We start from the raw sequence: 27,179 nt of genomic DNA, 5'->3' as shown, positions 1-27,179 counted from the left end.
TTATGTTACTTGATTACGACCGTGTATGTTGACATTAGCATGTGCTGGAGGATTTAAGTTCACGGTGTTCATAGGCCTGAACCATTTCCAAATCCATGTTCGAAACTGGATATGAGATTTACTCTTCCATGTACAGAATTCTGTATGGTTTTAAGTGGATGCTGATAGATCTATTTACACTAGAGGACCAGATGATCTAACAGAATATGGTATGTATTGGATTTATCTTTGTCGTACTGCTTTCTTAGACATGGCGATATGTCCCCTTAGGACCAGGGTTTCATTGTATCAATTGTTGACACCTTGTGGGGCACCGGAACAGATTCCCTGTAATATGATCATATGACAATGGACCTCATTGATTTTTGTTCTCCCCATATCTCTTTGCTAATACTATGGATTTTTATACACTGAATTGTAAATAAATATTATGTATAATTTTGATTACCATGCCACTGCTAACATCAACTGTGATGCAATCAGAATATGAATTGTATCACATATATTGAATTATGATATGCTGGTGATCAATGCTTTGGTGTAAGAGGTTTCTGAAAGTGGAATTATCTTTACAATTTAGTTCATATTGGCAATTGTGTTGAATTGAACGTGCATCCTCGGACTGGAGATCAACTGATCTCATTTTGTCTGTTGACTTGTTCCCAATCTGGCAAGGAACTGTAAATAGGTGCTGTTGCACCGTTTTGACTGGTGTTGTAGTACACTTATGCGCGTCGAGGGAACCAAAATCGGCTGATCTCATTTGAATGAAATCTGTTCCCAGCGGTGCTGGGGGAAGGTAGGAAAACTGAATCGGAGTCTCGGCTGAGACTCATCTTTGGAGGAAACTAAGGGCGGGCTGTTAGAAATGGTGGTCTCTAGTTGGCAGAGGTAGGTACCTTTGTCCAAATAGGGACTCTTACTTCTAGTCAGGGTAAGGGGGACACACACTTTAAATAACCCCTATTCACCCCCTTGGTAGCTTGGCATGAGCAGACAGGCTCATCCCAAAGGCAATGTGTAAAGTATTTGTACCAACACTCACAGTAACACAGTGATAACACCACAAATGACACCACACCGGTTTAGAAAATAAAGTATATTTATCTAAACTTAACCAAAATGACAAAACGCCAACATACAAATATTAAGAAAAATGACTTTCAAAAGGTTTTAGCAACTGAGTCCATGCGACAAAATTCACCAATCCAAACGGACGCATTGATGGGAAGCGTCGAAAAACAGAAAGATGCGTCAGTTCCTGAAACCCTCGTGGATGCCATGTGACGGTTTTGCTGTACACAGGGGAGCGATGCGTGGGGTCTGGTCTGTAGGGGGGATCGATGCGTCGATTTTGGGATGACTCTGATCCTCGGGTGATGCGTCGGGGAAAACTTGCTGCACAGGGAAGATACGTGGAAATCCAGGGTGCATTTGCAAACGATGCGGCGATAGGGCTGCGTTAACCTTTTCAGCCGCGATCCCTCGTTTCGTCGAATCTTGCCCCGGCGACAGGCACTGGGTCAGTTTCAGCAGTGACGCAGCGGTTTGGAGAGATTCTTCTCGTACCACTGCGTTGCATCGGAGAAACTGTCGCAAGAAGAGCGATGCACCGATTTTCTGGTTGTTCCGTTGCTTTTCAGCTCCCAGCACCAGAAAAACCTCCTGAGGCCTCACAAAGTCCCAGGCACTCCTGGCAGGTCAGACCTCCAAGCAAGGAAGTTCGGGGGAGCTGGGGGTGAAGTACTTGTGTTCCTGAGACTTCAAAACAGGAGGCAAGCTCCACTCAAGCCGTTGGAGACCTTCCTCAAGCAGGGGACACAGCACACTGCAAACTCCTTCTCCTTTCTTTGGCAGAAACAGCAACTGCAGGCTAACCCCAGACACACAGCAAGGACAGTACTTCTCCTCAGTTTCTCCAGCTCTTCTCCTCAGGAAAGGTTCCTCTTGATTCCTGAAGTAGTCTAAAGTTTAGGGGTTTTAGGTCCAATACTTATACCCCAAAATGTCTTTGTTCTCTTTGTGCAAGGGTCTCTGACCCAGTTCAAACCAGTTCTGGGGGCACTCTCCAAGTGCACAACAACATCCACTGTCAGTGTGAGCCTTGGCTCCAGACACACCACAGGGGGCGGAGCCAGCATTGTGGAAGTCAGGCACAACCTATTCAGGTACAGGTGCTACTCCTCCCACCACTCCAAATGCAGATCAGGCCTGATCAACCTAGTGCTGACTCATTCAGGAAAGGCAGGACACACATCAACCCCCCCCCTCCAGTGGCTTTCTGAGAGAATACACCTCCCCAGCCCCTATCACTTTAAAACCAGACAGTCAATACACAAGCAGGCAGAGGCACACAGAATGGTTAAACAAGAAGATGCCTACTTTCTAAATGTGGCAGTTCAGAGAGCCTAAACTTTATTTTTCCATCTTATCCCTATGGGAAGATATGCTTGTAAAATGTTACAAGCATTCCCCATTCTGTCCAATGAGGCAAGATAGCCTTTCAATAGTGAAAAACAACATTGCCAGTATTTCACTATCAGGACATGTTACACACATCCGTACATCTCCTACCTTTCACATACACTGCACCCTGCCCAGGGGGTACCTTGGGCCTACCATAGGGGTATCCTACATGTAAAAAAAGGGACAGTTAGGGCCTGGCAAGTGGGTGCACTTGCCAAGTCAACATGGCAGTTAACAACTGCACACCGACACTGCAGTGGCAGGTCTGAGTTATCTTTTTAGAGTGACTCCTGTGGGTGGCACAATCAGTGCTGCAGGCCCACTAGTAGCATTTGATTTACCAGCCCGGGCACACTTAGTGCACTTTACTAGGGACTAACCAGTAAGTCAAATATGCCTATCATGGCTAACCAATCATGTTCATAATTTACAAAGAAAGCATTCGCACTTTAGCACTGATTAGCAGTGGTAAAGTGCCCAGAGACCAAAAACCAACAATAATAGGTCAGGAAAAAAAGTAGGAAGAAGCAAAATGTTTGGAGATAATCCTGCAAAAAGGGCCAAGTTCAACACGCGCTGGTAAGCCTTTTTTGCATTTGGGAGTGCATTTAAAGATAGATTGTATAACAGCCTTTGAAGAAGCAAGGGTGTGTTTTCCGATTTGGAAGCAAGTCCTGCGGGGTGAGAGTAACCGCTCCAGTTTTATTTGTGAATTGTTTTCTTTCGATTTACTGGCAAAGAACATTGTGCAAATAGAATTCGTTGGAACAAGAAAAATATTCAGATTGCTATTTTCCACATCTAAAGTTGAACACTGTAAGAAGGATATAAAGAAGGCACTATAAATTATAGAGTAATACTCGGTTATTCTTTATGCTGCAATTTAACAGGGGTGCCAGGCAAAAGAGGAATTCTTCTCTTCCCCTGTGACGTTAGGCAAGTCCAAACACATGGTAGGTATGAATTAAAACCGACAGGCAAGGGTGACAATAGTAATGACATGTACTGATAGAAAGAATCCTGTTCATATCATATGGCTTCTATTCATTTATTTTTTCACAGGAGCAAACGATTTAAGCTACATATGATAGTGACAACGGTTTATGTCTCACTGTGTTGTCAAAGTAATCCTTGGAGAATTGTTCTTATGTCATTTTACAAGTATTTGATGACAGTATACATACAATATAAAGAATTTCTTTTTAAAAATGTGAGATAATAATTGTTTATTGTTTTCTCTTTAGGTCTCCTTCCCAGCCGATCCCTTCCTTTCCTTCCCTCGCTTGATCATATCAAGATTCTGTGCTTATGGCAACCATAATTGAGACGATCAAGAGGTGGATCCTTTTATGAGCATTGAATCAAAGCCGAGGTATCTACAGACTGACATGGGGTTTGTGCAAATATGTGTTTTTTATGTGCTTGTTGTATGCCTTTGCCTATATGGTGTTAATTAATTTTGATTTATATATTGTTTGTATTTAATGTATTACAGCCCTGAAGATATCCATTCATGTGGATGAAACGTGTTGGCTGTCTTCGCTGTAACACTTGACGCTCAGTTTTTAACAAAGAAAATAAAGTGAAGTACTGAAAAACTTTGGAATTTGAATGAGGCATTTTTCATATGAAAATATTGATTGCAATATCACTAGCACGCGTGCTGGGGTATGGATCAATAGATTCAAAGCCCTGAAGTTATGTGAAGGTAACAGAGCTGGGAAGCTTCTCGCTTCGTACCTTATACACAAACAGAAACTATCCACTATCACCTCTATCAAAGACCCGGCAAACAATATTCACACTAAGCAAGCTGAAATTCTAGAGACCTTCAAAGCATTTTATGAACACCTTACAAAAATGATCTGCCCTTTGATAAGGAAGCCTGCAATAAATACCTGGAATCCCTGAACCTCCCTAAACTTTCAAAGGAAGACAATGCACAAATAGGCTCCCCCATCACAAATACAGAGATCTTGTCTTCTACAAGGCTTTTGACAACCAACTCGCCCCTACTCTCCGGTCGCTCTTCAACTCAATAGCAGTCACTGGCAGTGTCTCCCCTTCCATGGATGAGCCTACCATAATCGTGATCCCCAAAGATGGCAAAGACCCACTTTTAACCAAAAATTACTGCCCCATTCCATTGACAAATCTTGACTGCAAAATCTATGCTAAGATACCAGCGACAAGACTCAATACCCTGCTCCCCAAATTGATTAGCACCTCACAAGTAGGTTTCCTAAAACATCAGATGTCAAACGACAATACCAGGCTCTTATGTCACATCTCAGAAAAAGCCAAGTCCAATGGTTGCCATAACCTTGGACGCCGAAAAAGCCTTTGATAAGGTCTCTTGGACATTCCTACAGCATTGCATGCATTCCTTTAATCTAGGCCATTCATTCATCAATATGGTAATGGCCCCATACTCCTCTCAGTCAGCCTGAATCGCCATCAACGGCACCCTTTCTAACCCATTCCGCCTTTATCAAGGGACTAGACAAGGCTGCCCTCTCTCACCCGCACTGTTCGTCCTGGCCCTTGAACCTTTGCTAACTGACATCAAATGCAATAAAGAAATAGCGGGCGTGTCCTTCAAAGATACTCAGGTGAAACTAGCGGCTTATGCCGACGACATCTTAATAGCAACCGAAGACCCTGAGAACTCCATAAAAGCCCTTATGTCTTCAATCGACAGATACTCGGCCCTCTCCGGTTATAAACTAAATCGTGACAAATCGGAGGTCAAACCTCTTAATGTACACACCACCAGCAACGTCCTCAGTGACTCTGGCTTGGCTTGGCAGAGTGGTGTTATCAAATACTTAGGTATTGAATTCAAAGACTCCCTGATTGGAACGCTCCGACACAATGAGTCCGCCACCCTCGTCAAAATTAAGCGGCTCCTAGATGGTTGGTCCCCTCGATTCATCACTTGGTGGGGCCGGATTGAAACCATCAAGATGATGATTTCCCCCTTGGTCAATTACCTCATCACCATGCTACCTCTCACACTTTCCAGGGACTTCCACCGTAAGCTTGACACATTGATTTCCACCTTTATATGGCAAGGGAAAAGAGCCAGAATCAGTCTGAAAAAACTGCGCCTCGACAAATCCCAAGGAGGGGTTAACCTAGCAAACTTCAAACTTTACCAAACGGCTTTCCTTGCCAGACAGGGCTCTCACTGGCTGACGCCTCAGCCAGGATACACACCTGTGTGGCTTACGGTGGAAAGGGCCCTCCTTCAGTCCCTTGGCCCGGCCTCCTTCTTGACCATTCAATTCCGTCCCTCCGTCTGTTCGGGATTCATTTTTAAAACCACGAAAGCAGCCCTTTTGCAAGTAAGCAGACACGTGCCGCATCAATTTAAAAGATCAAAATGGGAATCCTTATGGCATAACTCTACTTTAACATATAAAGGGAAACCTCTATAAAACGACACCTGGGTTGCACAAGGTTTGTTCTTCCCACACCAACTTTTTAATGATGTCGATCCGCTCCCCTTTTCTGAAATACGGGTCAGATATGATCTTCCGGAAATTGAATTTTACAACTTCATGAATGTCAAGGTGGCTATCTCTAAAGCCAAGCTCAACAACTGCACTCCTTCTCTCCCTGCCTACCTAGCGTCCCTTACCAAATTTGGCCATCAGGTCTCTAAGCTATACAAGCTGATGCGCCCGTACCAACCCAACCTGACGGAACCCATACACCTCTTTTGGGAGTCCTACTCCTCTACACCAACCTCGGAGATGGAGTGGGCCAGAACCTGGGAATCCACCACACGACACAAAATTAGCCCTACTCTTTCCCAGACTAAATTCTGGCTTCTCCATAAAGCCTTCTGGACCCCCAGGCGCCTCTTTTTACATAACATTAGGGACGACGATACATGTTGGAATTGCATAGAGGAAGATGGCGATCTCGAACATCTACTATTCAAATGCTCCTGCGTTACAGGCTACTGGGATAGGATCTTTGAATATATCTCCAAGGTGCTCCTACCTCCCTACCACGGGAATTTTCCACCCTAGTATTGGGGCCTGCCAAGGTTGATAGTCTTAATGATAACGATAAGGCTTTGCTTGACTTACTACTCACCGCTGCTGTCAAAATAATTTTGAATAATTGGAAGGACACCCGCAAAGCATCTTTCCCGCATTGGCTCAACTGGGTCTCCAATTTAAGAGGTGCCGACAATATTTCACTCTTAAACACCCCATGGCGCCCCCCACACAGGAAACTGTGGTCCTCGCTAGACGAATACTTTAACCTCCATAACCACCTTGATTACCAACTCTAGCTCAGGGCCCTCATGCGCCCCTCCTCCCACATCTCTCTTGGTAGTGTGTACAATTCTTGTACTTGCAATGTCACATTCAAACGCCGTTATTATTACTGCATCAATCTGTCTGATATATTGCATTGTTACTCTTATTATTTCTATTTGTGTTAATTATAATTACTGTTATATGTATTGTCGATCCTTATATTTCCCTAATTTCCACGATTTATGTATGTATTGTTTCTTATGTCGAAAACTCCCAATAAAAACTTTTGTGAAGTAAAAAGCAAATATTGATTGCAGTGCATGTCTATTTGAATTACCATAGGTATTGTGGATGCTTTTGTCCCGAGGGCCAAATTTGAACATTGGGCACAAGTGGGCAAGGAGACGGTTCAATGTTGCTAGAGATGCAGTCATGGATTCTGTTAAATTTAATTTTAAAAAACAGCAAAAGAGGCCTTCACAACACAATGCTGTAGCGTCACAAATGGAGTGTTTTTCAAGACTTCTGGATCAGTCAACTCATGACAGAAGTTAACCACATGGCTGCTAGGCGTTTTCCCGTCCTGCGCTGCAGAACCAAAATGACCATTATTCATGACGAGCTGGCCTTGTCATCCGCGCACGGCAGGTAAGCGCCATGACGAGCCCAGCTCGTCATTAGCTTCGAAGGGGTTAAAGATCTACCTAGTTTGAGTTGTGTTCTCCCCGATTCATATCCTTAATGGCTTTGCGGTAACACAGCCGTGTCTGTCCTTGATTTTCACCATTAGAATTCAAGATGACAGCTGGTGTGTTTGAACTCACTTCATTTTTTGCTGAGCATTTTTGTTTGAATTTGAGTGAATTAAATGTTGAAGTAAACGTTTTCCTGTAAGGCTGTAGGATCAGAAACGCTCATAGAGGCTGTCTTGGTTGTGGTGTGGGTTGATTCACACTTCTTAGCGCTTACGTTTGTTGAACTACCTGGCTGTGGTTTTGTCAGGTTCAGAGAGAAAAAAGAATGGGCTGATCACAGCTGCTGGTGTATTCATACATCATTGGTATCTATGTTAGTTGTGAAGACAAGGTCCAATACTTGATCAGCTGCATCAGTAAGCAAAGCACTGTGTACTCTAAGCCCTGCATATGTTTGGACAAAGTCAGAGGCTGGTTTTGAATCTGGTTTGCCGACCCACTGGTTGAAGTCACCAAAAATAAGTATTTGCTTGCTTGAAGTGCTGGGTCAAATTGGAGGAATTTATTCAACAAGTAATACTTGTGTCTCACCTAGGAGGTGGTAGATTACTTCCGCAATAGAAAAGTTGTGGGATGATCATGAGCTGGGGGACTATACACTCGAGAATTGCTGTTGATGATCTTAAACCCTAAGAGACAAGGTTATAATGAAGATGGCTGCTTTATCTAATGCATAACACTACGATACCTCTACATTTCCCTTACTCTTCCATTCACAAGAAAAAACAACTCTCATTATCTGTCCAGAAACACCAAAGAAACAGAGCTATGATTTATAATGTTGCTTAGTGTGTATCAACTTGAAGTTCGAAAGTACAATTAATTCAAATTGGATACCCAATAAAGCTACACATTTTAGAACTGCACCCGATAATCCTATTTCTGGGATTGGTGTCACTAGTACCGTCAAGAATGTCAGAATGTCTATGATACAGTCAAATTGCAAGGAATGGTTTTCCAAATACAGCTTTTTGTTGACAAACACATTTACAATAGTTAAGTGCGAAATTATGCAAACAATGTGTGGGAGTAGCAAATGATCCACGTTGCTTCACTGCCACGCATCTCTAAAAAACACTGCCTTCCTGTCAGAAACAGAAACGGGTGAAAATCACAACCATGTAAAGGTCTCTTTGCAAGGCAGTTTTCAGTAAACGTTAGCATTATCAGTTGTAGCAGTTTTGGCCTCATTACCGTGAAGATGATTATAATACCATATGCCCACATATGTGGTGACACTATTTTCATTGGGAGAAGTGTGAGAATGCAGACTACCACGACTTTTATCACTGATAGCTTATTTTGGTCACTGTGGGCACTGAAGATACATCCACTTAAAAAATATAGGGTCGTTTTTGCCACAATTCGGCATTTAAGAAAAAAAATTCAATCTACGTTAGTCATGACTTACTAGCTACCACTGGGTCTCTAGGTTCTTTAAAGTTATGCGTTTTTTAAAATTTTTGTTGCAGTTTTTATATAGCACAAACTCGGCCCGAAGGTATTGGAGCACTTTACATGAGCACCAGTTACATTACACAACAACACATTACGTTTTATACGCACAGGAAGATTAAGGGATTTGCCCAGAATCACGAGATGTTAAGCCAACGCCCGGACTCAAAACTGGCTCCCCAGTTCCAAAGTCAGCAGCTCTGGCCGTTACGCCATGTCCTGTTTTGGGGATTTCTGGTGCCAGTTGACCCTAAAGCCAGAAACTGGCTGTTGCTATCCTTCAAGGTAAATGTCTTTCAAAACAGCCCTTGGAATGGACTTACTGTGGTTTTGGCCTTTTCCTCTGGTGTAGAATATGCAAACTCACACACAGAACTGCAAATAGAGTGACAAGAGACAACGTAACAGGTGTTAGAAACAGGGTTTGCGCTGGGTGGCCCTGGGCCAAACGCCCATAGGGAGGTGTGAAAGTGTCAGGATACCAGCATGGGGACTGAGATAGAAGCCAATCCATGAAATGAAATCTTAACCATCAGACACAGGGTAAGTACCCCATCCAAAAACAATTTTTCCGCTTGACCTGGTGGGCTAAAAGGGATCTTACCTTTCAAATTGGCCAAGCCTTGGGGAGAGGAAAGTTAACTAGACAATAGCAATATTTTGCCTCCATTTTGCCTGAGATAATAGCAAAAATTGCAGCACCATGAGCATCAAGATAAGATAATAATACTTTATTTGAGTTGTAAAAATCATAAAAGGGTGGATCTTACCACCATGAACTAGACATTAACATCATTGAATCAGCATAAAAACAGCGTAAAATCACATAGAGAAATAATACAATAAAATAACTCAAAGCGTTGACGAAATGCGCAAATATACAATCACTGTGTAAAATTAAAAGACACGAATGTAGCTGAACAAAGGGATGACTGTCTCATTAAGGCTTCAAGACAACAAATGAGTGTTCTGAGGAGGGATACAGGATGCTTGGGGGGTTAAATGTGACTTGGTGGAAATAAAACATTGGTGACTCAGAATGAAGTGCATCTGCTGAAAGAGTGGAAAAAAGGGTGTCTATTAGGAAAATAAGGGAGAGTCCAGGGCCAGCCGTGGGGAGACCAATTGGCCCAGGTCATCTTTAATTTCTGCCTTGTTTTCCAACTCTTGGGCAGCGTGAGCCAAGAATTTTATAGTTTTGCAGGAAAATTGTATCCAAGACCCGCTAAGGCATTTTATCATGGCCGCCCTGCAAGTTCTCACATGCGCTTCTCTTAGGAGTGATAACAAGAGCGTCTTCCTTAAATTTTGTAGTGCCGGGCATATACATAATAAGTGCAATAATGACTCTGCACCCTTGCCGCAGAGGCGACAGTCTGAAGTTGTCCAGGTCCGTAGCCATTTGGGGGTAAGGTCTTTGCTCGAGAACCAACCCAGCCTCAGAAGACTTAATTTCCTCTTGTAATAATCCCTGTAACATTCTTGCAAGTATGGCTGATGTTTCAGATGAGCATCAAGATTGAAGGGAGAGGATCATTTGGAAAGGGAAGACTACCCTTTCAAACCATGACTACCCTAAAATAATTCCATCTCCGAAACTTTTAACAGAACCATATCTCTGAGCAGTTATCACTTAAGCAGGAAGATGGTGCCCATCCCACAACTTTCCTGCTAGACATCATGGTCCTGTCCCTGAGAAGAAATCATTCAGGGAGCAGTACTGGTGGAATGGTGAGAATCTAACAATGCATCTCTCGATTGACCTTTCCCCAGCCCTTACACTAGGACAGAAAGGTGACACAGAGTCCTTGCTACCTAATGGGATTTCAGATTGGTGGGAAACGCAACAATCTTTCCCACTGAGTGAGGCTAACACTTGTTCATGAGAGTTTGTGGGATGTCTAGCACAGGGCATGGGAACCCCCTCCCTCAATCTAAATCCCAGGTGTCTAGTGGGCTTTCCTATTCCCCAGGGAGTGTTCATCAGGATATGCCTCTACGTGCTCCCAAAGGAGTGGGAATGCTAAAGAAGGTAGAGAGGGGGGAGAGAAGTAATAGGATCAGGGAATGTATTTCACCTGATGTGCCCTGCCTGGAGGGGAAACCATGTATCTACTTTAGATTTTTGATGGCGTTTGGCCAAGGCACTTCCTCATTCTCTTTCCCTGGAGTCTAGTGAACTTTTCAAATCCTGTAAGAAGGGAGATGAAATGATCGATAATGATCCTGATTGGGGAAGATGGGTTCAGTTCTGGTGGAGCCCATTATAATTCCCCATATAATACTTTAGTGCCTACTGGCTTTTCACATAACTAGGTATAGGGAATGAAGAGATAGCAGGTCAACTTCACCCATGCCCTTTCTTGGAGGAGAAAAGGCTTCTTGCGATGGAAGGATTGGGGAGTTGGCCTTCTGCCTGTAGGGATCCGTTCAGTAAAATAACTTTTGCGGTGTGCAGTGGCCCTTCTTTCTATGAGGTGGGGGCAGATAGAGATGTTAGCTGCTGATCTTTTTCCACCTCAACCCTACTCCTGGTGAATAGGGCGGCGAAGAGTTTCTTTCCTGTAGGGTTACAAGTTTGCAAGCAGGAATTGTTTTGGGGTGGTTATCAATGGAAAGGGTAAAGTCCCCCTTTTCAAAAGTACAGCTGCACCTCACAGGACAACCGGGAGCAGAGCTATGGTTGCCAGGTTCTTTGATGATGACGTCATGCAAGCTTGTGCCAATTCATTCAAAAGAATAAAATAAAGAACACAGGAGGTGTAGACGGGGTTCTGGGTGTAAAAGAGAGCCTCGGTCTGAGCAACATTTATTTCGAAGATGAAGATTAAAATACATGGTATAACCTCCATTTCCGTAATAACTGGTGAATGAAATGGCCTCGTCAGGTTTTTATATATTTTATCAAACATTATTATATACTTTAACATGCTCTATTAATGAATTCCGTAACTTTTTTGTGCATGCATATGATCTGGAAATATAAGGGCAGCTACCAGCATAACAACAGACAGAACTGAGGAGACAGTGCACAGTGAAGTCAGGTTAAGTGGCATCACAATGTGCTCAAACCATGGCTTAGTGGCTTGATAAAGGGGTCATAATAACACTTATTGGAAACAAGGAGGACTGAGGTGGCTTTGGCAACTCCCTCCCAAGAGGCAGTAACAGGAATACTTCTCAAACCCAGGGGGAAGGATCAGAAATGTGTCTCACTTGCTTAGAGTTTTCAAATATTGTTGGGTGGTATGCCTAAAAGGGGAGTGCGCTACACCACCTTATGCACCAGAAATTCCACTGATAATGTACCTGGGCCACAGTTGTGGGAGTCTGGTATGATTCTGGAAGGATGGTGGACTAGCACATTTAGGAGGTCTATATATAGAAGGAACCATTAGGAACTAATGAGCAAATATGACATCTCCGCTAGGCAATACCTACTTTTATTTTTTAAACTTCTTTTCAATTGGCATTTTGTTATTGTATTAAAACAGCATTAGCACATGCAGGAATCAGCATATATCATATTCCAAACTTTTACGGTGTAAATGACGTTCAAATTCGTTTGTCCCAAAACATCTTTACTAGACCTCAAACTTTCGAGAAATTAGATGTTCTCTGGGGTTTCCTCAGCCATATATATTAAGAAATACTTTACCATTCAAAGAAAACAATGTAATATTCAGGGAAAGGAATTAAGATATGACTAAAAAGAGTAGGGGATCCTTTGTTCTTCTCAATATACAGTGCTGCGACGTTATAACTTAAGGATGTGGCTTCGCCAACAGACTCGCATAAAAGAAAAACGTGAAAAGAGATAAAAAAAAGGAAAAGAAGTCGAGTATGATTAGAGTGAACGGGGTGGAGGGAGAACACTGTCCACATGGTCTGATATCCACGCGAAACCCAAAGGGTGTTGTTTTTCATCTACCAAATCGTGTATGCTAAAAAAGGGAAGTGGAGTAATAATTTAGGAAGATGGAAATCCACTCTCAGTCTTCAAACCCTCAGGCTTATACCATTTATTATAGCTTATTGACTTAAGTCTTAGCCCTGTCGGTTATTGTGCATAGTCTATGTACGGGTCATAAATGTAGGCTTGTGTATCCAGGTGGGAGAAAAAGGGAATAATCCTCCTTTTAAGTCCAAGTCTTGTGTGTTCACTCTGCATTTCGTCTATCTTGTTGTCGGTCAGCTTGGTCTGTTGGTATCTGGGATTCCCCCGCTTCAATTGTATCTGTACTTACATCTTGTTCAACTCTAGAATCATACCCTGGGCGCCCTCATGCTGTCAACACTTTAGTCCACAGATCTGCTATAGGACGGATCCTCACCCCTTTGGCCTCCTCTTGCAGCCCTTTCTTCGGCACTTGCCCAGTGGGTTACATCTACCCTCCAAACCCCAACCATTGGTCCCTCCACTGATATCCAGTCTATTGCTATTCGCCGCTTGGCCAAACCCAGTGCCTGGTCCAGGAATCTAGTGCCTACTTTCTTCATAGCCGGTCTCAGATATAATCCCGGAATACAAGCTTCTAAAGAGTTTTTTTTGGGGGGGGGGGATAGCCCAAGTGTAGAATATAAAGCTGAGAGCACCTCCACCCAATAGGGCTGTAGTCGCGGGCACTCTCACACAATTTGAGCAAAATCGGCATCCAGATGTCTGCATCTGGGACAGGGGCGGGGGTCACCTCCGTATGCCGTTTATATTCTGTGTGGTGTCATGTGAGTCATATGTATAAAATTAAATTGGAGGTATTTCAACCGGGTATTCTTAGAGATTTTTTTAGGGGAGGCTAGTACCTTCTGCTGTTCTGGATCTGTCAATTCACGGCTCAAAAGTCGTTCCCATTTATTCCATAAAGCGGTCAATAGGTTATGGGTCATGCCCGCGAGGGACCAACAGCTGTAGGATGTCAAGTGTCACGGGTTCTCCCCCATCACCCCCCACAGGTCTTGAAAAGCTTGGTCAGTGCTTTATAAATGAGGAATTGGCCTGGGGGTAACATAACAATCTATTCATTCCTCCATTGGAGCAATGTACCCTGGTGGTAACAGTCTCCAACTGTGAACAGTCCAGCTTCTGTCCAGGTGGATATTTTCCCTTCAGTAAAATAAGTAAGGGGGTAAGAGGGTCGCCATGTGGGAGCCCTACTAGGGGCAACACAGGTGCATTTAAAAATGTTCCTACTGTTTTCAAGACACATCTGCGCCAACCTCGCAGTGCCATTGACAGCAGTATCCCAGGGTTTTGGATCACTATTGAGCAGTGTTTAATTTGTAAAATATGAAGTGCAGGTGCTCTCAGGTTTTAAAGAGGCCACACCCACGTCCGCAGCTCCGCCCACTGCCTCCGGTGGCTCCGCCCACTTTCCTTTATTGGCTCCACCCACATTTACAAGCCTCAACACATCAGAGCCTCCTCCTCACTTCTTGAGTTCCGCAACAAGCTGAAGGCCTAGCTCTTCACAAAAGCACCTCAGGCACCTCACAGCTACACACCTGCTCAAGTCCCTGGATACCCTGCTGTGTGATTAGTGCGCTATACAAACAAAATACCATAACATAATATAACATATAGGAAGCCTATGACAACAACTTAAAAGTGAACTCAAATTAGAGAATGTTAGTCAACCTCAAAATGCAGCTTTAGGAAAGGTCATTTGGCGATTTGAGGCAGCTTTGCAAATGAAAGAAGATGTGCTTGTATTGTGCTGTTTAAAAGAAAGGAAAGGATGAAGGAAGGAATACATTAAAGAAGGCAGTAACAAATGCAGGCTGGAAGAGGAGCACTGGAGTAAGGAAATAAATAAGTAATGGATTAAAGAAGAGGGAAATAAGAAAAGAATGTGAAAGGAAGAAGTGAAGGGATAAGGAGAGAAACACATCATGTATGTTTGTAAAGCACATATTCACCGGAGGGGTCCTTGACACCAAATTAAAAATGTTGTTATCCAGCTCAATTGCACTAATTTTATCTGAAGATGAAAGACTGAGTGGCCACACCAAGGATATAAACATATGTGCAAGAAGGAAAAAAATTAAAGGGAGAGTGAGGAAGAAGGAGAGGTCCGAAGGCAAAGATTGATACAGTAGACAAAGAATGTGAAATGTGGAAAGCAGTGATTGGGATTGCAAGATTGGAGTGGAAAGTGATGAGAAGGAAAAGAGAAAAGAGTAGAAAGGCATGGGACGAAGAGCAGACAGTGGGTAGTGTGTGAGATTAGAGCGGAAGAGAAAGATGGAAAGGTGAACAATGAAAAGCATTTAATGAGGGTAGGTGGGGATTAAGAGAAAACGCGGATGTAGGGCAGAAAGTGAAGGAAGTTTGGAGAGAAGTGAAGGAGTTAGGCATGAAGGGGAGGAAGAAAAGCAGATTCTGAGGGAGAGCAAGCAAAGAGTGCACCTCTGCTTTTTTAAATATACAGTAATTAATTATGTAAAATTGTGGGGTTACAGGAGTGTATCATTCTTGGCCTGTCTCATCAATGCACAACAGTGGTGTCCAAGACACGCAATAGCGATTCTTTAACTGTGTTATGTATTGTGCCATCACTATAGGCATTCCTGATAAAACATAATGGGATTACACTTTGATGGAGAACCACGCTCTCATGCTTCAAACAAATAGTTCTATTAAATGATCAGGCTATAAGTCGCAAAATCCCACGTCCACCTATTTTCAAATGAAGTCAAACATTCAACTCCGTTCAGAGAGTCTTCCACACACACTTTTAACTAATAAAGCACAAAATTCAACTGAGTCTGCAGCCTGTGCTATATTAGGATTGTAATTTATGATCAGCGAGTAACAAAAGGACGTCTGTGACAAAAAACAGAAACCCACTGAGCTATCCACAAAAATATAGTTCTGTCATCTGCATGGCATATGTTCTACATTACACCTCTGTGCTACAGTCAAAATTACAACTAGACAAGACTCTGATCTCTCTCCAACAGGGACATAAGGCTGTAAGTATGCAGCAGGGGTTTACGTGACATGGGTCTTAGGAGGTGAATAGACGGTGCGGGTGATAGATATCAGCAGGCTTGTGGGGGTGGGGAGGTACGGAGAGCCCAATACTGCTTACTTAGCCCCTCTGATAACACGTTTTGAATCAATGCTAGACGAAGCTGAGAAATTCCCTGTGTATCCTCTCCCTGGTTGGGGGGGGGGGGGGATTGGGAAAGCCTCTTGGTTAGAGTGGCCAAGACTGAGAAGGGCTTCACAGTCTCACGTGCAAACTCTTAAAGTATGGATACTCAGGGCCCAGTGCAGACTTTAATACAAAGCAAATGTGGGGAGGGGTGCTGTGAGAGCGAGGGCGGGAGCCAAGTAGCACTGTAACAGGAGTGAGAAAGTGTTGTGGCAGGGAGGGTCATTGTGGTATGGAGGGGAAGGGACTGTAAGCACAGGGGCATTGGCAGACAGGTGAAAAAGGAACTGTGGAGAGAGGGGCACTGTGATAGCGGGAGAAGCCCACTGTGGGGAGAGGGGCACTGTCGTAGGTAGCGGTGGGGCACAATCACAGTGGCAGGGATGGCAAAAGTTCCTCAAGGCGCTTGTGGCTGCAACGGTGTCCATTGAAGAAGGGAAAGGACGGGTGTGATAGGGATGAGACGGTACTGGTACAGGTAGGAGCGAGGGACTAATACACTGACTGGCAGGAAGAAATCTTTTCACTTTTGGACCTCCCTCAGCAGCTTCCCGTATTTTGTTATTACGCTGCAGGGCCTTGTTTGTACATCTGAGGAAGGCGGTTACTAGGCAGTTGTCTTGCGTGTGCAGCTCTGCAGGAATTTATCAATGGTGTTCCACGGCCAAGCACTATTCTGTTACCTGTAGGATAACAATTATGTGTAAAATAACGCACACACAACTCACCTAACCTTGCAGCTTTGACTACACAGGAAAGCGCAGACCGCTGGCTGGCGCTGCTGAAATTATGCTCCCAGTTTATCGTGCGTGCAGTTTATACTGCAGTATACTACAGTTTATACTGCGCTTGACACAACACAGAAGTGTGGCTCAATGGTTAGAGCGGCAGACCCTGATGCAGAAGTCTAGCCCGGGACCAGGTTTCAAGTCCCCGCCTTGGCGGGTCTTGGGCTCAAAATTCCATGGACCTGATAATTCTCGCCTCAGTGACTATTCCAATCATAGAGTCCCACTCTGCAACTCTGGGCAATAGCTTGCTTAATCTCCACAACGGCCCCCACAACGCTAAGGATGCCTGGCCTCCACCTTGGGGGTGCCCACAGGGAAAGCCAGGATGGGTTCCACAGCGGTATTCGTACAAGCGCCTTGAGACCCTTGCGGGTGAGTAGTGCGCTATACAAGTATCAATTTACATTTACATTTACATTACAACACACCAGCCCTTCCCCCACCCTGAAGACCAGGCACTGGTGCGCGCCAAAGCAAGAACACTAGCAGCTTGCATCAGATCTGAGCGTGAGGCGTTTTAATGGCCTGTGCACAGTGCTGGCCAATGCACCGACTGTACATGGGAGAAAAATTCATTAGACCCAATCAATGCTATTTTTCTCCAGGTCGAAGCTGAGAAATTCCCTGTGTATCCTCTCTCTTGTTAGGGAGAAGTGGGAAAGCCTCTTGGTTCGAGTGGTCAAGGCTGAGAAGGGCTTCACTGTCTCACGTGCGAACTCTTAAAATATGGATACTCAGGCCTAGTGCAGGCTTTAATACAAAGCGATGGTGGGGAGGGGTGCTGTGAGAGCGAGGGCAGGAGCCAAGGGGCACTGCAACAGGTGTGAACGAGTGCTGTGGCAGGGAGGGGCATTGTGATATGGAGGGGAAGGGGACTGTAAGAAGAGGAGTACTGAGATATAGGTGAGAAAGCTGCATGCACCCTGCCAGCCTCAGCAGATCCTTTGCCTGGGCACGCCTCATTACACTGCCCCGCTCGACAGAATGCTTTATTAATCCCGCAGTAACATGCAGTGTACTGTTCACAAACTTCCTGCCTATCATGATTTATTTAAAATAAAGCTTTCTCAGTATCAGACAAATCTCAGTGAAATCAGGTTTCATTCTAATGCTTATTGAAATGCCATCAACAGCGTATAATCTAGGTATTAATACACTGACTGGCATGAAGAAAAGTTTTCACTTTCGGACAACGCTCAGCTCCTTCACGTATTTTGGTACACTGCAAGACCTTGTCTGTGCTTCTGAGGCAGGCAGTTACTGGGCAAGTTGCTTAGGGTGCTGCTGTGCAAGATGTTGTCGATGGTGTTTAACGGCCAAGCACTATTCTGTCACTCTGTTACCTGTAGGATAAAAGTTGTGTGTAAAATAACGCTCGCACAACTCACCTAACCTTGCAGCTTCAGCTACACTGGAAAGTGCAGACTGCTGGCTGACGCAGCATAAATTATGCTCCCAGTTCATCATGTGTGCAGTTTATACTGAGCATGACACAACATTCCCCCCTTTCTCCCCCCTGAAGACCAGGCTCTGGTGCGCACCAAAGCAAGAACACTAGCAGAATGCACCAATTCTGAACTTAAGGCTGCACAAGCCTCGCTCCGAGGCTGGGGCATTTTAATGGTCTGTGCAAAGTGCTGGCTGTGCATGGGAGAAAAATTCAATAGACCCGGCCCTGAGAAATAGGTGCCGGTGCTCAACAGCGGAAAGCTCCAGCACAGATTAAGCACTGCTATTGAGTGGTTAAGTATTTGTCCACCAACAGTTCTATGTGTGATGTCTGTCCAGATAGTCTCATCTCTTCTTGGTTGCCCCTGTCCAGCATCAGTGTGATCCACTGGAGCTGAGATGCTAAAAAATAGAGTTCAAAGTCTGGTGCCCCAGAACCTCCCTCCTCGGGGGGACGCCTAAGTGTTGCCAATGACACCCTGTCCTGATTCTCATCCCAAATCAAGTAACGTAGCAAGGCATCCAGTTGTCTAAACCAGGGGGCTGGTACATTTACAGGTAGATATGTAAAATAATATAAAAGTCTCGGTAGCATGACCATTTTAGAAATAGCAATTCTGGCCATGATGGGTAGTTTGAGTGATCGCCAAAAAGGCACGATTTCAGGGAGCGGAGCCCCCGTCCTAGGTTACTATCTCGGAGGCCCTCCACTGTGTGGAATATCTGTATTCCTAGATATTTAAAAGAGATGGGGGACTATTTCAGGTCCAGGGGTAGACCCAGGGGTCTCTCCATCTCCGGGGAGATGCGGAATATATGGGGTTTGGCCTTATTGATCCGAAGGCCAAACACTGTCTCAAAGGCTCGTAGAAGCTCCAAGGCTTTGGGGACACCAGAAATTCAGTATTTCAAGTAAAGGAGTATATCATCCACACATAATGAGATGAAATGTTCCCGCCCATCCACCACCAAGCCCCAGCCTTGACCTTTCTGTCTAAAGAGTTCCGCAAGAGGCTCGATCGCTAGGGTGAACAAAAATGGGGATAGTAGACATCCCTGCCTCATGCCTTTGCTGAGTCGATACTGCAGTGAAAGCATGGTGCCGGTTCTAATGCTGGCTGTCGGGCCGTATATAATAACTTGACCCATTTAATCCAGTCATACCCCAGACCCATCTTTTTCATCACTGCAAACAGGAAAGCCCAACATACTGTATCAAACGCTTTGACGAGGTCCACAGAAATAAGCATTGCTTTCTGGTTCGCACACGCTGTGGGATGGTACATTACATGGTAAAGTCTCCTGATGTTGTGGGAGGTATTGTGTGAAGGGATAAACCCCTGTTGGTCTGTGTGTATTAGTGCCTGCTTGTGAGGGAGTAGCCAGTAGGCCACTACTTTACTAAGGATCTTGAAGCATAAATTTAACATGGATAAGGGACGAAACTCTGTGGCCTTAGCTCCCTGCACCTTAGTTTTAGGCAGAGGAATGACTACTGCATCAATGGTGCAGTCCGGGAGGGCACTTAGTCGCCAGGATTTTGCATATAGTTTTTCAAGGCGTGGGGCTAGTGCCCTAATGTCTGCAGCACGAAATTTAGTTGGGATCGGGCTATTCCTACTTTATGGGTACTTGAAAGCTGCTATTCAGCGAATGTGGAAAACAGGGGCAGCAGAACCACCGAAATCCAGGGTACTACAAAAGATCTAGGAAGGAGGAACATTAGAAAGAAGGAACAAAGTGGTAAAGTCATTGTACATAGTGTTTCTAACACTAAAGGCTCACTAAACGACCTCAGTGACAAATGGGTATCTGACACTGGCAACCCCATAGAAGCCATTGAATGCAGGCATCGTCTCTTATCCCAGGAGTTTGGAGGACCACTAGATCCACATTTATAGAATTCAATTTCTTACACAGAACATACATCATGTCCCAGAAGATCAACAAATACTACCCAAATGAGTCAGTGAAGTGCCTCAAATGAAGGAAAGCAGATGCAGGCTTCTGCCATATGGTGTGGAGTTGCAGGAATCTGGCGGAGTACTGGGAGGAGGGAGTGTGGCATGTAAATACAGCCACAGATAGTCAATTCGAGGTCTCACCATTGATCTGTCTGCTGGGCTGTTGCTGTTTCCCACACCACAAACTGGAAAAAGCTAGTGAAAGATTTGGTGACCTAGCACTAGTATTAGCGAGGTGGCAAACTGCAATGTGCTGGAAAGCGGGGAAGGGGAATGTGCTGGAAAGTGGGGAAGGGGAATGTGCTGGAAAGTGGGAACTAGGCCACATGGAGACAACCGGCTCAATGCTAGAGCACACCCTTGCACGTTGAGGCTAGGAGGAAGTTTAAAAAAACAGAACTGGCCTGCGCAATGGGTTGTAATCAGGCTTGCTTTCACATAGAAAAAAAACTTGGTGCGGACCCGCTAACCCAGCAATGAGGGTGACAGGACCGTGTTACTGAAATACTGTAACTAATCCCCAACGGGGGTAAAATAGCGACTGCTGAAGGTGTGGCCTGCTCCAGCGAAGGATCACTTAGGAGACATCACAGATAAAAGTCAGGCTCCAACTTTAATCTCTGAATAAGCCTAGGAGACTCCAGTATTAGTTAGTTTATTTATTTACTAGTACTAGCACAACTGCCGGCCATGCTGTGATATAATATTCAGATCAGACATGCAGTCTATTAGTTATGTATAAAATATAACTGTATTTGTTGGTTTTTAAGTCATTAATACTTTATAGAAAATTATAGCAAAAAAGTACTGGAAGAAAAATCCGAAGACCACAAAAATGGTAAGCACTGACAAATAAATAGAAAGATTATAAAAAGGACCATATTGAAAAAATAACTTTGCAATGATTGAAAATGGTCACGGTGCACGCTTATATTTGCCTGCACATTCAATTATTGATCTGTTCGTCCGGATCACAAAACAATTTGTTCTCTGAACGATTACAAGTTCTTCGTGGTAAATAGGGTAGTATTTTGTGCACACACCAATACCCACTGTACCATGTGAGGGGATTTTTGGTGGTGTATTGTGTGACAAGGATGCCTATGCATGTTTAAGGAGATGGGCTGCATTTTAAATGCATAAACAACACATCACCACATTGCAATAATCGAAAAACATCATGAGACAATAGCAATTAAAGACCATCAAATACAGATACCACATCACAATATAACATACAAAATCAACAACAAAACGAATCACACTAACAAAACGCAACAACACATCACTGTAATACATCATAACAGCACAGTTCGGCAACACAACACATAACCCGAAATGTCATAGTATTTCTTTCGCGTTACGTTAGATTGTGCTTGTGTGGTGTATTTTGTGTTGTATTACAGTAGCACTATGTTTTGTTGCTGAGATTCTGTGTTGAACTGTTGCGCTGTCTATGTGTTGCTGTTGTGTAACATACAACAGCTCTACACATTTTCAGTGCATCAATCAGCCCACACTCTTAGGGAACGAGTTTGTCCCGGCTTGACTGCACGAGACAAAACGTTATTTATTTGCTTTCTCGCCAGACAAATCCTCATCATTCTCGAAGAACAGGAAAATGAGACAGATACGGGCGCCGCGCAAGAGACGTAAGAGAACAACACACAAATCCACCTGTCGGGGCTAGCAAGAAAAATAGCGCCTCAGAATGAAAGATGCTTCCCGTTAAAACAATGGCAAAGAGGCAAGCAAGCAGAAGGGGAGAAGGGAAATGCAGAAGGCAAACTCAGGTATTTGGTAAGTCAAACAGGAAAAGCAATTCTCATAGCAATAAAAGAATTTCTCCCTTAAATGTTCTTATTAAAGGACAGGTTATGCAATGTATTTTATTTTATTTTCTGTTAAGGAATTCCTTTAATTTAACAACTCATACACGGCCAATAGGCTGTTGTGTAACAAGTTCTGGCGTTCGCTGCGTCCAGAAACCTAGGATTAGTGAAATCCTGTCTGGTCCATCAAGAGGCGCCTGAGATCAGAATCCAAACACCTTCGCTTGAGGATATTTTTAAAGACTGAAAAGTTAGGTAGACATTTCTCTGAATTACCACAGCAGTAAGGTTAGCGATGGAGGCATACTGTGTAAAGGCTCACATCTCCAACGACTTGACTCTACACAATTTGCAGTGCCCCGTGTAACTTATCCTTACACTCTATGCACTAACTACACCCTCGCGTTCAATCAATCAGGGGTTTCTAAAGCGCGCTTCTCACCCGTGAGGGCATTCAGGAACCTTATTACTTCAGACTATATCTTGGATATACTGTAGTTATCTGTGACCCTTATTCTTTCACCCAACACCCTGCATAAACCCTAGCACTCGGGGAACCATATTGTTTCAGATCACACCTTGCATGTACCCTAGCTGGCTGTGCACCTTATCCTTTCAGCCCACGCCCTGCGTGCAGCCGAGCTCTTTGAAGGCCTTACTCTTTTACCCTACATCCTTCATAAACCCCAAGCTCTCTCTCAAGGAACAGCAGAGGTCAAGCTCAAACCTTACATCCACCCTAGGTCTCTGTGAACCTTCTTCTTTCGGCCACGCCCTGCGTGCAGCCGAGCTCTTTGAGGACCTTACTCTTTTACCCTACATCCTTCATAAACCCTAGCACTCAAAGAACAGCAGAGGTCAAGCTCAAACCTTACATCCACCCTAGGTCTCTGTGAACCTTCTTCTTTCGGCCACGCCCTGCGTGCAGCCGAGCTCTTTGAGGACCTTACTCTTTTACCCTACATCCTTCATAAACCCTAGCACTCAAAGAACAGCAGAGGTCAAGCTCAAACCTTACATCTACCCTAGGTCTCTGTGGACCTTCTTCTTTCGGCCACGCGATGCATATAGCCGAGCTCTTTGAAGACCTTACTCTTATACCCTACATCCTGCATAAACCCTAGCACTCAAGGAACAGCAGAGTTTCAGCTCACATCTTACATCTACCCTAGGTCTCTGTGGACCTTCTTCTTTCAGGCCACAGGCCGCAGGTCAACCGACTAGCTTCTGGAGTGATGTTGCCATATCTGCTCACTGTCTTTAACCACATCGCTGCTTGAGAGATTCCTCTGCTGTGCTGGATAGCAAAAAAAACGGGTGTGGTCATGACGAGCTCAGCTCGTCATGAGCACAGGAGCACTGTACTGCATGACGAGCTGAGCTCGTCATGAGCATGGAAGGGGTTAATCATAGCATGTCGGTGCGTGAAGCGTACTTTCAGAAATAAGATACATTTCAATCTGAGCCCTTGAGGTTGAACTCCAACCTTCTGGTTTACCCATCTGTACCACCACAATGCAAGTCAACACCCTACTGCCGCAACCAGTGCAGGAAGAGAGCGGATGGAAAGTCAGGACTTCTAAGGAAGAGCTAATCAGTGTCAATAGTCAACAAAGCTTTATACTGAGCGTCCGTCTGTCTTACACCCATCATACATCACAGAGTTAGGTGCTGCACCCGAAGAGCACCTCTCCAGTCAATCACGAGTGAAACAAAACACATAGGCTCAAAACAACACCCTTTTCTATACAGACACTCCACACTGTTGCATGCAACCTTCTTGGGTAAGCCCTTCAGTGCCTCAGAGTAGTATGCACTATACAAATGCCACACTGCTCCAGACATGGGGACACAGAGGTGCAGTGACACACTCAGGAGGGAGTGAGTAGGGCAGGTTAAAGAAACAGAGCCAAGGATCTGGGACAGCACAGCACATGCTTGAGTCACATCCACTTACAGGCCGCGCGTCGGAATCGTCAATGCTCATCTGAAGAAACCTTTCAGGCCTCGCTGAAGAATGCTCCGGGCCCTGGTAATCAAATAAGAGAAAACAAAGAGATTACAGATCTATGCCTCACGTGACCTTCAGTTGATACAAATGAAAAGGGCGAAGGTGGGGGGTGGGGGAGGCTGGAAGCATTACATTGAAAGACTTGTTGACATGAATCATGCAGCACCAGCCCGTTCACTAGGATTGGTTCTTAAAGATGGAAACTATATTGTGACAAATTATTTATTCCCGAACAAGAAAGATGCCTCAAGGTGGTTAGGAATGTTGGCAGAAAGGTAGAGGGGCCATATAACAAACACGAAAGGCCATTCGTGGATGCTCACAATATTTAGTCATGGCCAATGCGGGAGTCTAATGACCCTTTTACACTCTGGGCCTTATTACAATGCGGAAAGACACTGCCCGATCTCAGTCGGCAGTTCTGACCTCAGTAAACCTCCATTTCTCAATGGAAGCTTGTGCGGCGGGTGGAAAAGGCCGCAGCACAAGCTTCCATCGAAAAATGGAGGTTTTGAAACATCCCTGCACCGTGTGGCAGGCATTATGTGGTGCCTGCCACACAGTGCAGGGATGTTGAGAGGAGCACCATACGTGCCCCAAAGGTCCCATTGCAGATGTCCAGAAGTGTAGGGGGCCCTTCTAAAGGCCCCCAAAGTCCATTTCCTAAAACTAAACCATATCGGAAAGGCCAACATGGATTTGCTGTCGGGAACCAACATCATAATCCTGACGGTGGAGCCGAGCCTGGCTCTGCCATCATTATATGGATTACTATTTCGCTCCTGTTCTGACAGGCTCAGAGCCCGTCGGAAGAGGAGCCGAATCTCCCCGTTGGTTTCGTTCCGACCACTGTCATCAAAATACGGGGGTCAGAGGTAAACCCAGGTTTTGGGCAGAGAACCTCTAACCGCTGGTCGGAGGCTTTCCGCCTGACATCCTAATTAGGCCCCCAGTAGGCATTTTGTAGGCATGGTGGTTACCAGCATTGTTGGGACTCTCAGATGTTGGACAAACTACTGCTTTTGCCAGTGAGATAGGGCACATAGCTTCCTAAAGGCATCTCTCATTTTCTTACCTTTCCAATGGTAATATCTTAACACCATGGCATAATAAATGACTAGCAGCATATGAAGCCTATGCTATGAGGAGGCGGCAGACTGAAATGGTGCGCATATATCACCGCATGAGATAAGCCTCAAAAAGGATGGTTCTAGACTTCAGGGCACCACAATGGCAGTCGATCAAAATATTGGTTGGACCATTGTATAACAAACTGGTGGCATCAATCACATAGGAGCAACGCACTTTTACAAAAATTGTGACATTTTCTTGTGCAGCTCCCATTAAACACTAGAGCGCGTTTACAAAGCCCTAAGTTGCATCCATGGCACAAATGAAATCCCTTGCTTGTGTATGCTTCATTGCAAAGTTCACATCTGCACAACCAGCGTTCTAATGCCACACGCACTCGTCTGATATAAACAAGTGTAGGAGTTGTGTGTTGAAGGGAGCAATTTAGAGCACACATTTTATGTTTTGGTGCTTTGCTGCGCTTAACTGATGCACAATCAATACATTCACCTTCCCGCCCCCCCAGTGACCCTTTCTCGAGCCTACCTACCACTAGCGCTCAAACGAAAAATAATCATTCTCGTTTGAAACCCTCAATATTGTTTTTTCATTGAATGCATTTTAATGCATATCCCCGCGTTCTATAATTGGATGGTTGTTGTGCAAACTGCCCACGTACAGAGTTATACATATGGGGAACAGGGAAGTACAATCACTGAATTCCTTTTCGGCTGCAGTGCATGCTTTTATTCATTAGATGAAGCAATTTATTGTCACCCCCCCCCCCATTAAATGTTTTACAAGATTCCCAGCCAGGTGTTCACCCCATTAGAGTCAATGGGGTAACCCAGTATCCATCAGAACCTGGGTATTAACAAGAAACAACTACAAGTGGTTCTGTCGGGGAGAAACCAATTGCTTAGTACATGTAAAGAATTAATCAGCAAAGCTAAAGTCTAATATATTCTTTTAAGACTTTTAAATGGAACACACATGAGAAAACTTTCCAAGCGTAGTATTCACTAGTTCATTTCATGGCTGTCATTTCTTATAAATCTCAACACATAAGTGACGTAAATAAAGTGAATCAAGTGAACAAGGTGATGTGAGTGACACTGATATATTCCATGAAGTGTACACAAAATATACAAGAATTTACAAAAATGAGGAATAAAAAAGGATCTGCCCTAACAAATTTTTCTCAGTCCTTTTATTAAATGTTTTTCTTAGGGCTGGGAGAATTGTGGGGCATGAGCTGGAGTAACTGTTGACGTTTCGACCCTGTGGTTTGCGCAACTGAAATGTGTTACGGCGGGTCTTGCTTAGGACTTAAAGCGGTAGTTGACGGCCAAGACCAAGAATAGATAAAAGTCCACGTTCATCTGAATTGCGATAGTGGTGGATGGTATATGTCCAGAAACATTCATCAGGTTTGAAGGCCTGGGATGGTTGTATCAAATATGATCCTAAGTTTTAAGGGTAGTGGTATGAGGATTACCACCAGTGCAGTCAAAGCAACAGAACACCAGCCAGGTTGGAATCTTGTCTCATCAATCAGAAGGAAGGAGAACAGTCAGCCACTCTCTCGCGGAGTCTTCGCTCTGACCCTCGTTTTAAGCACACAGTGAAAGTGTAGCCCTCCGCGCATCAGGTTCACCCCAAGCATGGACCTGACTGGTTTAGCCAATCAGCATCGAGCTGGTATACAATGTGCATGTGAAAGTTTCACATGTGTGTTTTTATCCAGACATCTCCGCCCTAGCCAGGAGCATTTGCAGCTAGGAAATGTGGTTCACAAAGATAGAGTCTGGATGATCAATCAGGTGGTCGGATCATGTTTTGGGACCCTCAAAAGTCTCAGGAAGACTTTGAATTTCTACCTGTGAGAGCCCGACAAACCTTGGTGCATGCACTAGTCACATCAAAGATGGACTATGGCAATCTTCTCTAT

The 27,179-nt window shown here is 44.4% G+C and overlaps 1 protein-coding gene across 3 annotated transcripts in view; it reads right to left on the bottom strand.

The window, feature by feature from the left end:
- The window catches only part of OGDHL (oxoglutarate dehydrogenase L), a 707,295-nt gene that overhangs the window by 84,971 nt on the left and 595,145 nt on the right, over positions 1–27,179 (bottom strand). For all 3 annotated transcript variants that reach the window (XM_086922073.1, XM_086922074.1, XM_086922075.1), the window contains one exon: positions 24,104–24,175. In XM_086922073.1, coding sequence (XP_086778199.1) covers positions 24,104–24,175 — 72 coding nt within the window. The remainder of the gene's footprint in view (positions 1–24,103; positions 24,176–27,179) is intronic.

Source organism: Lissotriton vulgaris, chromosome 5 (genome assembly GCF_964263255.1).
Source record: "Lissotriton vulgaris chromosome 5, aLisVul1.2, whole genome shotgun sequence".
NCBI lineage: Eukaryota > Metazoa > Chordata > Amphibia > Caudata > Salamandridae > Lissotriton > Lissotriton vulgaris.
The sequence above is the reverse complement of the archived record's forward strand: the minus strand, read 5'-3'. Positions and strand labels throughout refer to the sequence as shown.